Below are 14914 nucleotides of genomic sequence, written 5' to 3' on the forward strand. Positions count from 1 at the left end.
AAAACATAAATTCTAAGATAAATAAATAAATTAATGTTAATTTAATATATTATAAATGTTAATTTTATTTAAAAAAATATGCTTCCACTTTGCGTAGAAATTATGTTATACAATATTATCTTTTGTGTTTTTTTTACGTAATGTTAATTTCTATTATCATGTATTAAATTAACACAAAAATTTGATTGGATCATTTAAGACGAGTGAAAAGTGTTAAATTTAACAGAAATTTTTCAGTTTGTGTGTGTGTGTGTGTGTGTGTGTGTGTGTGTGTGTGTGTGTGTGTGATATAATTTTAATATTTTTATAAAATACTAAAATATGGAGATATATTTTACTAATACTATTTGACGTATATGAAAATATGACGTCAGTATTTTGTGTTATCTTTGTATTGAAATCTCGGATGGAGTGTGGTAATAATTAATCGAAGCTTGATTACCGATAATATTCGATTCACGCCGTTATCATGTGTGATTATTTTGTTAAAAATTCGATATTCGTACGCGGTGGAAATTATAAGCTAATTAGCGACGCGTACACGGTTGTTTGCGTAATTTCGATAGTTTAATATTGTGCAATGTAATAACCACATAAACTGTCACTAACGATATTAACGCCAATCAGAACAATGGCATTTAACGAAATCGCTAGAGTGCCGATAATGAGATATCAATATAACATTATTGTTATGAAGTATGTGCATGCTATCGGCAACATGATATTCCAAATATATTGAATTTATTTTTAACCGAGTAAAATAATACGGATTCTGTTGTATACATAAATCCTTGTGGCTTCAAACGGCAGATGCATGTCTCGCGGCGATACTCGATGCACAAAGTGGGAAGTCCTTGACTTAATCGCGCGACGTAAGTTAGTGGCTACGGGTGTTGGTGACTTCGGTACTACCACTGACAAAGCTGGCCCTTGATACCTCGGAAGTAGGAAGAAACTGTAGGAACTCATCTACAGCCTCGGGGCGCTTGGATGAACCACGATAAACACACAGTATCCTGGGATTAACACGTTGCCCGCATTGTCTTCGGTCATTCCGCTTCCCTGGTATGCGCACAAATCTACACACGCGCGCATACCTATTTACTGACAGGCATAACCATGTAACGCTAGCAGAATGGCTGCTGACGAGGATCGTTAATTACAATTCCGCATTCATCTGAGATTTAATCGTCAGTAACATCATAAAAATTTAATAAAAGTACGTAAATAATAATAACTTAATTTTATTTGTGGCCAAATAGCTCGCACATTTGGATGATCGTGAGAAATAGAAGTGAGAAATTGTTTTGCGATCCTATCTTGTTCGCTCTTTAATTCTTGCACGATGTGATTATCCGCACGTAAAATAAATAGCAAGGAAATTTTGTCCGAAACTTTATTTTTAAATATCTACTTTATGCATATCTAACGAGGTCTCTCGAATCAGAAGGGCGCAATTAGCATTGCTTTAGATTTCCACTCCGATTCGCCTTTGCTACGAAGTCGGACTGGTTTCTGATCTTATAACGATAATTGGGTAATGAGTTGGCAAACTAAGTAGACATACCTCCGGGCCAAAGTCTCAGGCTGCGTCAGGAGAGGTGGAATCAAACCTCGGAGTTTAGGTACGATTTGCTAGTATGCACTACCGATCCTACTCAAGAATCACCGGCTGGACTCTCTTCCTTTCCTCTCCCTCTCTCTTCTTCCCCCTTTCTCTCCCTCTCGTCATCCCCCTTTGTCCCCCCCCTCTCTCTCTCTCTCACTCACTCACACAGCTGTTTCCGTTTGCGCTAGTTAGAGAAGCGGTACGTTCGCTTACGAAAGCAAACTTCCATCGGAGCTTCTGCAGACTTGCACGCCGTGACGGGTTTCTGAGGAGGGACGAAGCGGGATGGAATACGAAGCGGCGAGGAAGGCGCAAAGAGAGATTGACTGTGGAAATTTCAAACGTAGCTAGGATAGGAGAGCGAGAAGGTCTCGCCTCGTATTCCCCAGCGAACTTTAAATATTTGAGACGCCGTATATTTCCGACGTTTTATATAACGTCCATAAAACATGCAAACGCACTGAGTAAATTACGAAGTACGCCAAGAACAAATGCTAGGATACGTCACGCAAGCAGTGTGCTCGCAAGTAGGAATTATAACAAAAGTAACATAAAAACCTACAATTTTTTGTAACTGGAAACTGCAGTGCTCGAAGTAGATTAATAATTATTCGTTTCTTTTCAATTTTTTATTAGTTAAAAATGATTTATTTACTACAAATACAGCGCAAATTGACCGTATTAATTTCTTAAAATTAGCTAAGTTGGAGTCATAAATTAAAAAAAAATTAAATCTGTGATTCTTAAGTATTTACATACATAATGAAGAATCCAACGATATATACTATATAAATCTTTATATTTGTTCTAATTTTAAGAAATAATATTACCTATAAATAATGCTCGATCTCTTTCGATATAAAAGTGCTTCGATTTCTTTTTTTAATCGAATGAATTATGTATATTATAAACATTGCACCAAAAAATATATTATTTTATTAATTATAATTTTTGATAACTATCAAAAGTGAACTAACTTAACTTAAAAAATTATTAAAATTTTCAACTCAAAAAAAGTGATTTTTCTATTAGAAAACAAAAATGACATTTGATCATGTTAAGAATATATTCATTTTCGATATTATTTGATTAATTATTCAATAATTTTTTATCAAGTTAGAAAATAGTTTTTTTTCGAAAGAAGCGATGTCACTTTTTAAACATGAAGCATATTCTCTCCTCTTTTCCTTTTTCTCCCCTTTGTTTAAGCTTTCCTATAAATATTAAATAATTTTAATAAAATCATAATTTGACTTTGTATAATAATATAATCTTATAACTGATTACCTAGCAGTGATAAGTGATGGAATTTAAAGATATCTAGCGTGGGTAATACACCTGTCAAATATATTAATTTATATTGTAAAAATGTTTAAGTATCGCACGATCTTTAATGGCATTCCCTACCCAAGTTGTATATCTTACCCTCAAAGGTGAAATCGCCGATAATCGAGATCCAAAGAGCGTTATAGTTGGCTTTAATGCTGGGTATTCAGAGCGAAGTACAATGTGCTCCGACACTCGACTTGGGCTGATTCCAAGGTCCCTGCCATCTCTCCATACATGTACGTACATCACCCACACACGTGCATACGAATTCACACACGTGCTGGACATTCGGGACAGTAACCATCCGTGTGCCTCAGGCCCCACCTTGACGTGTTCATGCACCGGCCCTGTCGTAAACTCCTCCTGGAGTGCTCCCGCCGCTTCCTTGGCTCTATCGTCCTTTCTCTCGACCACCCCTATTTGTTACCCCCTTCGTAAAACCTCGAAATGGAAGATTAGTCGAACTACTCGCTAACCTTTCGACGTTTCACTCTTACTCTCGCGACTCTTATTTCACTTTCCTTCTTTTTTCTTCTTCTTTTTTATTGTTAGTAGCGCTCCGTGTGCTTCATTGAACTCGATATACCAAGAGATATAATTTTTACAATCGACGACCGCTTATCCTTCGGGAATAATAAGATCAAAAAAGCGGAGGTATTTCAGTGAAGAAGCTTCTGTCTCGAATAACGTTACATCGTTTCGAGCACAAATTATATGAACACGAAGTCATAACAGTTAATATTTTGACTGCCAGCTAATTTCAATATTGAGCTTAGTAAATCTAATTTTAAATCTATTGTTTTTAATATTTACTTAATTATTTTATGTTAGTATCACACTTTATATTTATTTTATGTTTTAATATTATTTATATTGTTTCTTTAATAATCTCAAATAAATTTAATAAGTTATTAATAATAACTTTTAATCGGATAAATAAAATCGCCATCAACAAATACGTAATAAGATCCTTACAAATTTTATGCGTCTCAGATATAAGTGATACAGCAATCAAAATACTAAAGGATTCGATACAAATATTTAAAATATAGATTTTTTAAAAATACGATAACAAAAATATTGGATTGTCCGGAAAATTCGTGCTGACTAATCTATATAATTTAATAAATGTATACTAATGTATGTAAAATTTAAATTTTCTGCGTTTCAATTTTCCTTCAATATCGGTACGAACTTTCCGGACGACTCAATAGGATATTTTAATTTTCTTGTTGCTAAATTTTAAGTATGTCATTATTAAATTTAAAAATTATGAAATTATGAAATAATTACAACAAATATTGAAAAAGCAATTGCCTTATATTTTTTTAAACATGTATTAAGACGGAAAAAGATTTGCATTGTATTTACTGAAGGCAAGGAATGTACGCAGTATCCATTATTTTTGTCATAGTTTTACAATTGGGTGGTCTGATGTGTTCGCGTACGTGTCCATTCGCAACGCGTATTTGCCTGGCTTTAAGATACTTCCATCGGTCCAATTTTTCGCAAGAATGTGACACGTAGCAATCTTGGTAACCTCGGGGCTATGCCGCGCAATTTATTGGCCACCGAGTGCAGCTTCGACAATTTATCTTCTCCCTCTGCTCCTTTTTTCTTCCTCGTGATCACGCGTTATCTCTTTCTCTCTCTTTTGTTCCTTTCTCTTTTTCTCTCCCTTTTCCTCTGGCTTTTTCTCTCTTTCTTTTGTCTTTTGCATTCTTTTTTTATACCGTTTCTTCTCTTTCCGTCTCACTCTCTTTTTCTATCTCGACCATCGCTTACGATTGAGTTGAATCAACGTTGGAACGCTACCTCTGCTGTACCTGAACTTCGATATCTCAAACTTTCTGCCTCGATATTTTGCAGTATCGACAGTTATCGGACTACAAACTCAAGTCTTGAATAATTTAAAACATAATATTTTGAAATTCGTTTTACCTAATTTGCTGTTTTAATAATGAAATGATGCGAGATCAATCGTATCGTTCGATTTTAACAATACATTACGTCTGACAAATAATCGTCTAACCTTATTAATATGTCGCGTGGCAACCACATTAATACCGTTAGAAATTTATTCTACAGAATGTAAAATAGCCCTTTCTGTTAAGAAAATATATTTCAGCGAAGCAATAAACAATCTCTTTTACAATTACATTATAATTAGACAATAATATAATTTCAAACAAGAATAAGTATTTTAATATATTTAACAAATATATTCTAATATAGTCAAGTGTCAAAATAATAACGAATGTTCTATATAAAAAAGAGAATTTTTGTCTTTCAAAAATGATTTGCAAAAATCCTCTTTAAATACAGAGAAGAATACGTGAATGATTCTCAATTATATTTATCGATGATTGATTATATGATCGAGAATTGCTCTTAGAATTAAAAAAGTCTTAAAACTCTCAATTTTAAATTGTTCTTGACCGGGAAATAGATAACGAACGAGCGGGCAGAGTCAGAAGATTTTAGGCCGCGCTGAAAGGTACGTTGCGTAGCAAAAAGGAAAGAAAATCGAGATCTGCAGGTGTAACGCCTGCAGCGACCGGGCGATAAAATGCACGCAGGCCCTCGATGCAGGGAGAACGAAGAAACTGTTCGCGATCCCTCAGGCTCGATAAAAAATGCAGTGATCACATTTCGGCAGAGACTTCGGAATCTTCAAACTATCTCACCTTCTTTGATTCTCACCTCTTGATACCTCCAGTCGTCTTTCTCGATCCTTTCTCGATTAACGATACTGCTCGCCATCCCTCGCAGCACTTGTTGTACGTATCGCTTTTAATATTTTTTTCGCGATGCTTTGATATAATCGTTCTCCCCGAAAAATTACCTTCGCTTGAGTGGATCAGCCTTGCGATTCGAGTCAACGAACTTGCCGGCAATATATATAATTTCGCGTCATTTCAAACAACTGCAGACGCTCAATTATTTGAAAAATAATTCTGCTTATTTTTGTTCGAGATTTTGATTAGCGTAACATAGTCGATGCTTTTTCTTTGCAGTTGCTGATAATTGTGAGATCTAATCGGCTTAATTTCGTCGAATTAGTTATTTTCAAGAAACATACTAAAAAAGCCTACTAATTGTAACGACTTGGAACAAAAGTCATACTTATTCGCCGCCGTGCTCGAATTGCGTTTAACAGGTGGTTTGCAAGTAAGTATCACGAGATACTGCAGCTGTGATTCATACTTGTAATTTCTGATGTACGGCATCAACATTCTCTTTAAATTGGTCTTCGTGATCGATATTGGCGTTAAATTGCTCAATGATGCGTTGAAATTGGAACATAGAAGACCAATCAATTTAGAAATTGCATTTTTCAAACAATTATATTTTAAATCTTTCTTTAAATAAAAGAATTTCAGTCTAAAAAGAGTATTAAATATTGAACATTCAAAAATCTAGAAATTATAATTAAATTCCATTATATACATGTGAATGTATAAAGCTTGCGTTGTACTAATTTTCGTATAATTACCGTTATATTAGTAAACACTGTCATAATGTCATAAATATTAATTACATAATACATTTGACAAAATGAATCTTTCACATTCTCTTCATAGCTCTGCCAATACGAGCGCAATCCAGTCCGAGACTCCAGGCGGCTGGTCAAGCTGCGGCAAGTGTCTAGACGACATGAGACTCATGCAAAGATTAGCGATCAGCGGACTGCTGTCCGTGATTCTGATCCTTCTTCTAACCGGAACATTTATAACACGACGCGATCTCGCGAATGTCGTCGATCGAGGCATCGCGCCGGAAGAACGCAACGAACAGTTGAATCCGGCCTGGATACAAGATAATGTGGTTCCAGGACAGGATGAACATGAAATTGAAGATAAAGATAAAGATAAAGATCGACGTGTAGATATCAGACATAAACAATTCGAGCCTTCGGTGGTTGAAACGCCAGCTGTATCTATTCCTGGCATTTACGTTATTAGATCGCCTAATCCACCTTTGGATGATGTGACCAATCAGCGCCGTGAAAAAGTTAAAGAGGTATGAGCGTATCTAATTTGTTTTGCATGCTAGTGTTAAAAAAGAGTAAAAGAACATGCACAGGATTATATTCGAAGAGGTAAGTTTCATAATCAAGTTATTATTAATTTTATATTAAATATATATTTATCTTTTATTATCATGATTTTTTTTTCGTGTATATACATATATACGTATATTTTTTCATGTGTTATAACATTTAACAATGATTCAATCTTTTACCTTTTATTTTGATAAATGTATTTAAAACAAAATATCCATTTCCTGAATTTGAAACGCATATTTAGATCTACATTTTTTGAAAACTCATTTTATTCACGGTAGTTTTTACTGCTGCCACATCGTTTGTCACTGCAGCATCACAGAAATGGCGGAAATTAAAGAGATTCGTAAAAGAAAACCGATGAGCTCTTTGTTCGTTCTGTCACATCAATATTCGCATTTAGATTAGTAGATCACAAGTAGAAAAAATAAAAGAGAATTATTCAAGATGATAAATAAAGATGAATAAAACGATATTTTTTTAAATAATACGTAATTTTATGTAAGTTCTAATTCAACTCACGATTGATAAAGTATTCGAATTATAAATTTATAAATTGCTTTAAAATTCATATATGGAAAGAACAGTACTGTATCTAAAAATTTAGATGGATGCAGAAAATGGAATGGATGGATATCTGAAAATAGATTTTTTAGATCAAAATAATTATGTAGGTGGTTACTAGAGTGTCAAATCTTTTTATAACATTGCTTACCATGCTTGAATTTCCTATATAATTATTTTGATGAGCTAACAAAATTATTTTCAGATATCTAGCTAAATTTTTAGATATTTTAACCAAATAATTTTGTTAAATTAAACCAAATCATTATAATTAAGTGTGAATATTATTTTTGGCTAAAATATTTTCTTCAAATTTGATTAAAGAATAGACAATAATAAGTTAGAAACAAAGGCCGACCTTTTGAATAAATCAACTAACAATAAATAAGAAGAAATGCCAATTATAGTCATAGTTAGAATTGGAATAATAATTTTATAATTTAGTTTAATTATACATTTATTTCGGATATATATAATTACTTTCGGACATCAATACAAAAAACTGAAATAATATTTTCGACTAAGAAATCTCTAATATTTTTCGCAATAGTTCTTTAAATCGATTAAATTTTATTTACAAATAAGATGATTATTATTATTCAGTTTGATTGTGTTGTAAATTTAAAAGTAATTGGTGCGCGCGCGCGCCAATGTGTGTAACCGCGCATGCGTACACACAGTGTATGCTAAAGTAAAATAAATTACATATATAGAATTATTATTCCAATGTCTAACTTTGACTATAGTTAGCGTTTCTCCTTACTCAATTGATTTAAAAAATAGAATTTTAAAAGCCTTCTAAAAGTTGTACAAAATTATATTTTTATAAGAGTACAATATTTACAAAAAAGAAAATTAACTTCATAAATTTCATAAAATAGATGAAGTACAAATAAGTGGAAAAGCATATATATGTTTGCAAGATTTCAATCCTTAGTAGCAAGATTAATCAATCGCGACATACTGAGTTTGTCCCGGAAATGGACAAATGGAACTCAATCAATTAACTCTCGAGCAACCGACAGTTGCTATAAAAAAAAAAAAAAAAAAAAAAAAAATGTGAATGACAGATAACTGTCCAGTAAAGTGTCAAACTGGATTGACCGGCGTATGAATGTGTCATGTTCCATGACATACCTAGTATGACTAAGTTGATTCAATGCAACCCTCTCAATTTAAAGTTTAATCGATTCTTGTCCTTCGTAGTAACATATGACGAGCAGGTGCTCGTCGAAGAGAAGATCCGATCATACTTCGATGGGCAGGTTAATTAATTCGATTGTATTCAGCATCATAAAATTGACATTCCATCTTTTTATCTGAAAACGAACGAGAAAACTGTTATATAATATTTGATATATTAGTATTTTGTCGTTTTATATATTTTTAACAGTATTTTGTAAAATATAAAACTACAGAGGCTAAAAATTAAATATTTTCTCTTGCCTATTTTCAATCGGCGACATCATTTTGCTTGAAACAAAAGATAATATAACGTAATTCTATTAAAACTATAATTAATTAATAATATTATAATATTGATTTTAGAACAAAATTAATTAATTATAATATCAATAATATGTATTAGCACATTTTATAAAATTAAATAATTTTATTAATAAAAATTAGATCGTAAAAAAATAATGCAATTATTTAACCAATAATTTTTCTTGCAGTTGTCATAAAAATGTCTCTATGTAATAAAATAGGTATTTTGATAACAATTGATTGTAAGTTAGTCAGATTATTGTGCGGAGGCAATCATTTGACACAAAGAGATTTACTGGTGAATTGATATAACTCGTCAAAGTATAAAATTTTAATTAAGCGTTTGCAATAAATCTTATGATATGTGTTTTCACATCAAAATTGTTTTTTGTTTTGCAACGTAAATAAAAATCAATAACGTCAAAAAATTGATACGAAACAACAAATTATACAATTATTTACAAACGAAATGTTTTTTATAATTGTGAGAATATTTTACATAATGACGCAACATTCATAATATATAAATTTAATTGTTAACTTTAAAGATGTTTATAACGAGAATATTTTAACACTTATTTATATTTAATTATATAATACAAAGAGTACTCGGAAATATGATAACATGGCATATTATTGTTCAGTGTTCAAATTTTTAAATTAAATCGTTATTATAAAAATATTTTCCGTATAAATTTCATTTAAACTTCAAATTTTATGAATTACATTTCATCTTTTTTCCATATATTTATTAAAATAAAAACCTGAAATAAAACAAGAAAACTAATTGATGTACTAATAAGTGTCGACACATCAATGCTCATTGATTTAATACAATTTACGTTTTGGGTTCATTGCTTTGTGTTTCCTTATCTTTATAGTCAAGAAACACGATGACACTAAATTCATTGCGCAACCTCGTTGATGGCTGTCACGACTGATTTCAGATGAAACGAGGGAAATCGCTACGTCGCTGTTCTTGAATAATTCTGAACCGAGAAACGTGGGTAGCCATCAGGCTAATTATTTTTAGTCGAGCTAATGCAGTAGGCGTGACCACCCATTATCATGCTACGGAGTCGACGCTGATTAAAACGCTCGCGCATTTTTCATGCCCGCACGTTTAAGGCGTATCTCCACTTCATTTAATCGCGCATATCAGAAGATTAAATTTTCACCTTCTCAAACTTGAAATAATTACTGTTCTCAACTATGAAATATTTAAAGAAAAGCAAATTCAATTGTTTAGAGAATATTGTAAAAAGTCAAATATGACAAGCATTTATAGACATTTTTAAACATTTTTAAACTTTTGCTTTATTCACATTTATTTATTGCTTTTATTTATTACTTTTAGAAATTATAATTCCTATGTTATATATATACTATTGAAAGATTTTTAAAAACTTTTTTATAATAATAATTACAAAACGGATAATAAAATAAATGAATATTAAAAGAATGAATATTAAAAGTATCAAGATTTTTAAAAAATATGTAGTATCTTAAGCTTATAAGAAAAAAAGAAATATTTTCTCCAGACACGATATCGAATTTGCTACGATTATTATAGAATCATTGCATTTTTTAATTTTATTTTATAAATTGTACTTTCCTTAATTTTTGTATAAAAAAAATTTAAATATTTTAGATCTTATTATGAATTGACAAAAACATGATCAAAGATCATAATATTTTTAAATTTGTCATATCATGTGATTATTCGTTCAATGCGAACTGTAATAGTACTATTAGTCTAACATTCTTTCGCTGATTCCAGAGCTGCAGGTACTTTGTTATGATAGCGTCTGTAGGATATATTCTCTTCCTCGCGAATTAGCACTTAGAGATCTGGAAATTTCGTAGGAAGATCCAAGAGCAAACGGCGTGAACGGCAGCTGCGGAAGTCCGACAAAGTCGCATTGTCTATCGAGTCGTACAAGTTGGGCACAATGGTGGCGGCTTCCTTTAATGAAAGATGCTAGTTAAGGGAGGCAGGATAGGATAATGATAGAAGTATGGAGTTCGCGAAGCAGGACGAGGCGAAAGGGAGCAGAAGGCGAGAGAGCGAAGGCGCACAAGCTCTTCTGAAGCTACCTTTCATCCGTGGATCTCGCAGAATGGCGCAAGAGAAGAGAAATGGGAATGCCAGTTCCACATTGGCTCCACTTAGCAAAGATTAATTCGCGTTGGTTTGAGAGCTTCTATACGATACGCAACTCGCCTAACAATAATAAACAAAGCTATAACTACTCTAAATCCCGTTGAAGGGTCACAAGCTAACACCGTGAATGTAAGATTTCGAGATCTCTTCTGTCATCTCATTTCGTTTTGTCTTCTCTTTCTTTCTCTATCTTTCTCTTTCTTTCTTTATCTCTCACGCGACTTTTGTATCTACTTCTATGTCAACCCTTCTAGGAGTAGACATATATGTATATCTCGGGTCGTTTGTACCTAAACTCATTGCATTGAGCTGAGTTGTATATGTGCCAAGAGACGCTCGAGATGAGTAGAATTTCCTACAACGTCCTTTACATAGTGGTTCTCATGGTGTCGTTTGCTCTCATACTTCCAACTCGAAGTATATGCAACACGTTGCATGAATATGTATTTATATTTCTTTCTACTATGCGCTTGGTTTCAATTATACAGTAGCACCTTTGTGTATCAAGAAATGCATGTACCTATTCGCAAGACTTTAATTATAGATATCTGATACGTATAATATAAAGAAATGAGAAATTTAGAATGTCAAAAATGTTTCCGATACTGATGAATTATAATAAATAAATTTATTAGTTTAAAAAATACGACTCACAAAGAATGAATGCCTTATAAATTTACAGCTTTCGTCCTAAATTTTACTAATTGTATTTAAATGAGATCCGACAATGCATAATTGAGTGTTCTGATTTCTGATTTGGATTGATTTATGTAAAAAATACAAAGGATAATACGCTTGTACTCGGTTTTGGAATGTGCTATTCATAGCTTTAATGTATGTATAGTAAATTTTATATAGCTCAATAAATGGAAAATTATTAGATATTAAACTTTTTTCATCTGAAAAATCTATTTTTATATCGTTTTATATTATACCAATTAAATGTGTTGAATGATTGAAAATCTATCAGATTTCAGAACATAATGAATTTTTCTTTTATTCAATCTTTTTTTATATATTTATATATTTTTCTCTTATATTTTTTTATTGATTAATTTATTTACCTTTTATTTCTGTTATAATTAATATTAAGTTCCTTCTTGCCTTGATTAACTTTTCCTCAAAAGTACAACGCGTAAAATGCATTCGCTTCTTTATACGCGACTATCATAGTTAGATTTTTGCACGAAGCGTTTTTAAAAGGCTTCATGACGTTGACCATCGTATATGTTCACCATTTCAGGTGAAAAAAGATGTCGCATATACGGGGGCACGCTATTCTCGATGGTGTTAGTTCTAGAAAGCGCACGCGTTTGATGTACATACATACATATATATGCGCGTGAGCGGATGTGTGAGTATGTTGACGGAGGCAGAGGGTTTGGGATACTTTCACAAAATCACGGTGGGACACCGACGCGGCGGGACGACTGGGACGATCGTGGAGGGCAATAAATAACGTAAATTGAAAACCGCGGGAAATAAAGAGAGGAAATAAAAGCGCCACGGTTAAGTACACTTATATGTGCCCGGTATCGGCAATACACCCGTGCACACGTAGATCCAGCACCGCGATGCGCATTTGTGTGCATCCCCCCTAGAGTATCCAAAGCTTTTGCTTTGTTTGTGTACCATGCATACTCAATCGTCTGACGGAGCATCGCCCCACAATCCCTCACCTCCTGTACCTCCTCCATCCTTTCTCCTTCACCTCCTCTCTTTTCCCTTTTCACCAAAGCTGCGCTGCTGCTTTTCCTCCCTTCCAACGTGCATTTTGTTTATTAATGAAAATGCGTGGAGCACAGGCAATTTGAAAGGATATTTTCTCTCTCTCTCTCAAAACGCGAGAGAGCTCCCGTGGGTGCTCTGCAGAATTCATATCGTCGGCGATGCCCCAACCTGCCGCGGTTTGTCTACGCGTGAGTAATGCGCGTAAAATAATGAATTTATCCATAAGCTTGAATTAATTAGAGACAGATTTAAAACACATATGAGTTTCATAATAAATTCTCTCATATTTTGTCAAAATGCTACATCTGAAGAAACAAGAATTACGAACTAAAAAAAAAGATGTCAAATTCCGTGATAACCGTCTTTATTTATTTCCAATTATCGAATACGTTTGACGTTTTAAACGCTAGTTTTAGTAAACATAAATATACCTAAAATACAAGTAAAAATAAATCTTGCATAATTTTCGCTGATTAAAATAGACAGTCTCGCGCGACTGATGCATCGCTTTTTCCGTGTCGGTGCTTACTACCTAACCACGTTAAATGGTTTTAATGGATTACTCTTGGATTACAAAAGCGAAAAAAGAAGAAACGTGGTCTTCGGACGAGTCGGGAAGAGAACCCGGTTACCACGGAAGTGACGTAACAAAGAGAGAATAATTGAACAAGGCCACACGTCCGACACGAGGTTTTGCCTTCTCCTTGTCCGCCTTGCGGATTTTCTCTTCTCCCATGTCGCTCCTCACCATTCCCTTTCGATCCGTCGACCGACACCGAGGCTAATGGTTTAATCCTAACATGGATGTTAACCAGATTACCGGCTACAGGTCCGACATGTGCCGTGCATTCGCCGCGGTTTCTACGGAACAAATTATCCACGATTACATGGATAATAGCGGAAGGCGTTGAACGACGCGACGCGTGATGCCGCCGTCAACCCGTACCGTACGATCGTCCTCTACAATTTTCTGCATCGCCAACCTGCTTTCTAAGCTGACGTAATAACGCGATATCACTGCTTTTCAAGCTCCACGGAATTTTGCATCTTTACTACGACAGCCCACTTCTCAACGTTTCTACCCTCACACAGTTATCGCGAGCTTATCACCCTTTCAATATAGACTGGGAATTTTGATATTATTTTAATAATATAATGCGTGAAATTGGTCAATCAATTTTATATATTATATTATTAAAATAATATCGCAAGTATATTATTATTTCCATTTAATGTGATTATGTATTGCGAAAAGTCGCAAGAAGTACACTACCGTTTATGAATTCAGGAACAGTTAAGATTTTTCTCACAATTTTTGAAAAATTAAATTTAAAAAAGTATTTCAAAAATTTTGGAAAAAAAATGCAAATCGAGAATATTATATTAAAAATTTCCCTTCTTTTTTCCTTTTTCAGTAAATTTTAATTTCGAAATTAAACATCATTTTGTGTAAAAATAAATTTTTACATAAGAAATTCGGTATTATTGCAAAAAATTATTATACCAATTTAAAAGAAAAACTTTGTTAAAGCTTAAAAAGTTTTTAAAACACTTTTTTATTAATTTTTGTTTGATGATGTTTCAACATGCTACAGAGTAAAACAAAAATATCGGAAAAATATTAATTTTCAATTTTATATAATTTAGGAATAAAATATCATAGAAATTAAATGACAAATTTATAGATCTGTCTGTTCTTTAAAATATATATATTTTTGAAAATTCCTCTACGATGTTTTTCACCGAGTATTTAACTTTTCGCAATACAAGAAAATTGCAAGCATCGCCAAATTTATGAACTGCAGTGTAAATCCGATTCACATTTGAAAGTGAATGTAGGTAATTGTAAAATACACGCGTTTCTCTTTAATTCTCATCTCGCAGTTCTTCGTCCTCTTTAATTTTCTCTTTTTTTTTATTACAACCGCAATGAGGAGAGAGAGAGAGAGAGAGGGGGGAGGAA

The 14914-nt window shown here is 33.0% G+C and overlaps 2 protein-coding genes across 4 annotated transcripts in view; one reads left to right on the forward strand and one right to left on the reverse strand.

Annotated features, from left to right (window-relative positions):
* LOC108685497 (mannosyl-oligosaccharide 1,2-alpha-mannosidase IA) overlaps positions 1–14914 on the forward strand; it is a 795354-nt gene that overhangs the window by 284499 nt on the left and 495941 nt on the right. The window contains exons 2-3 of one of the 3 annotated variants that reach the window (XM_018190319.1): positions 5956–6109; positions 6523–6961. The exons of 1 other annotated variant lie outside the window; for it this stretch is intronic. In XM_018190319.1, coding sequence (XP_018045808.1) covers positions 6596–6961 — 366 coding nt within the window. In that variant the 5' untranslated portion in view covers positions 5956–6109; positions 6523–6595. The remainder of the gene's footprint in view (positions 1–5955; positions 6110–6522; positions 6962–14914) is intronic. One more of the 3 variants, XM_018190320.1, reaches the window with a different exon arrangement.
* LOC108685501 overlaps positions 8835–14914 on the reverse strand; it is a 10466-nt gene continuing 4386 nt past the window's right edge. Inside the window, exon 3 of the mRNA XM_018190323.1 lies at positions 8835–8887. Coding sequence (XP_018045812.1) covers positions 8835–8887 — 53 coding nt within the window. The remainder of the gene's footprint in view (positions 8888–14914) is intronic.

The sequence above is a fragment of the Atta colombica genome, unplaced genomic scaffold (assembly GCF_001594045.1).
Source record: "Atta colombica isolate Treedump-2 unplaced genomic scaffold, Acol1.0 scaffold153, whole genome shotgun sequence".
NCBI classification, from domain to species: Eukaryota; Metazoa; Arthropoda; class Insecta; order Hymenoptera; family Formicidae; genus Atta; species Atta colombica.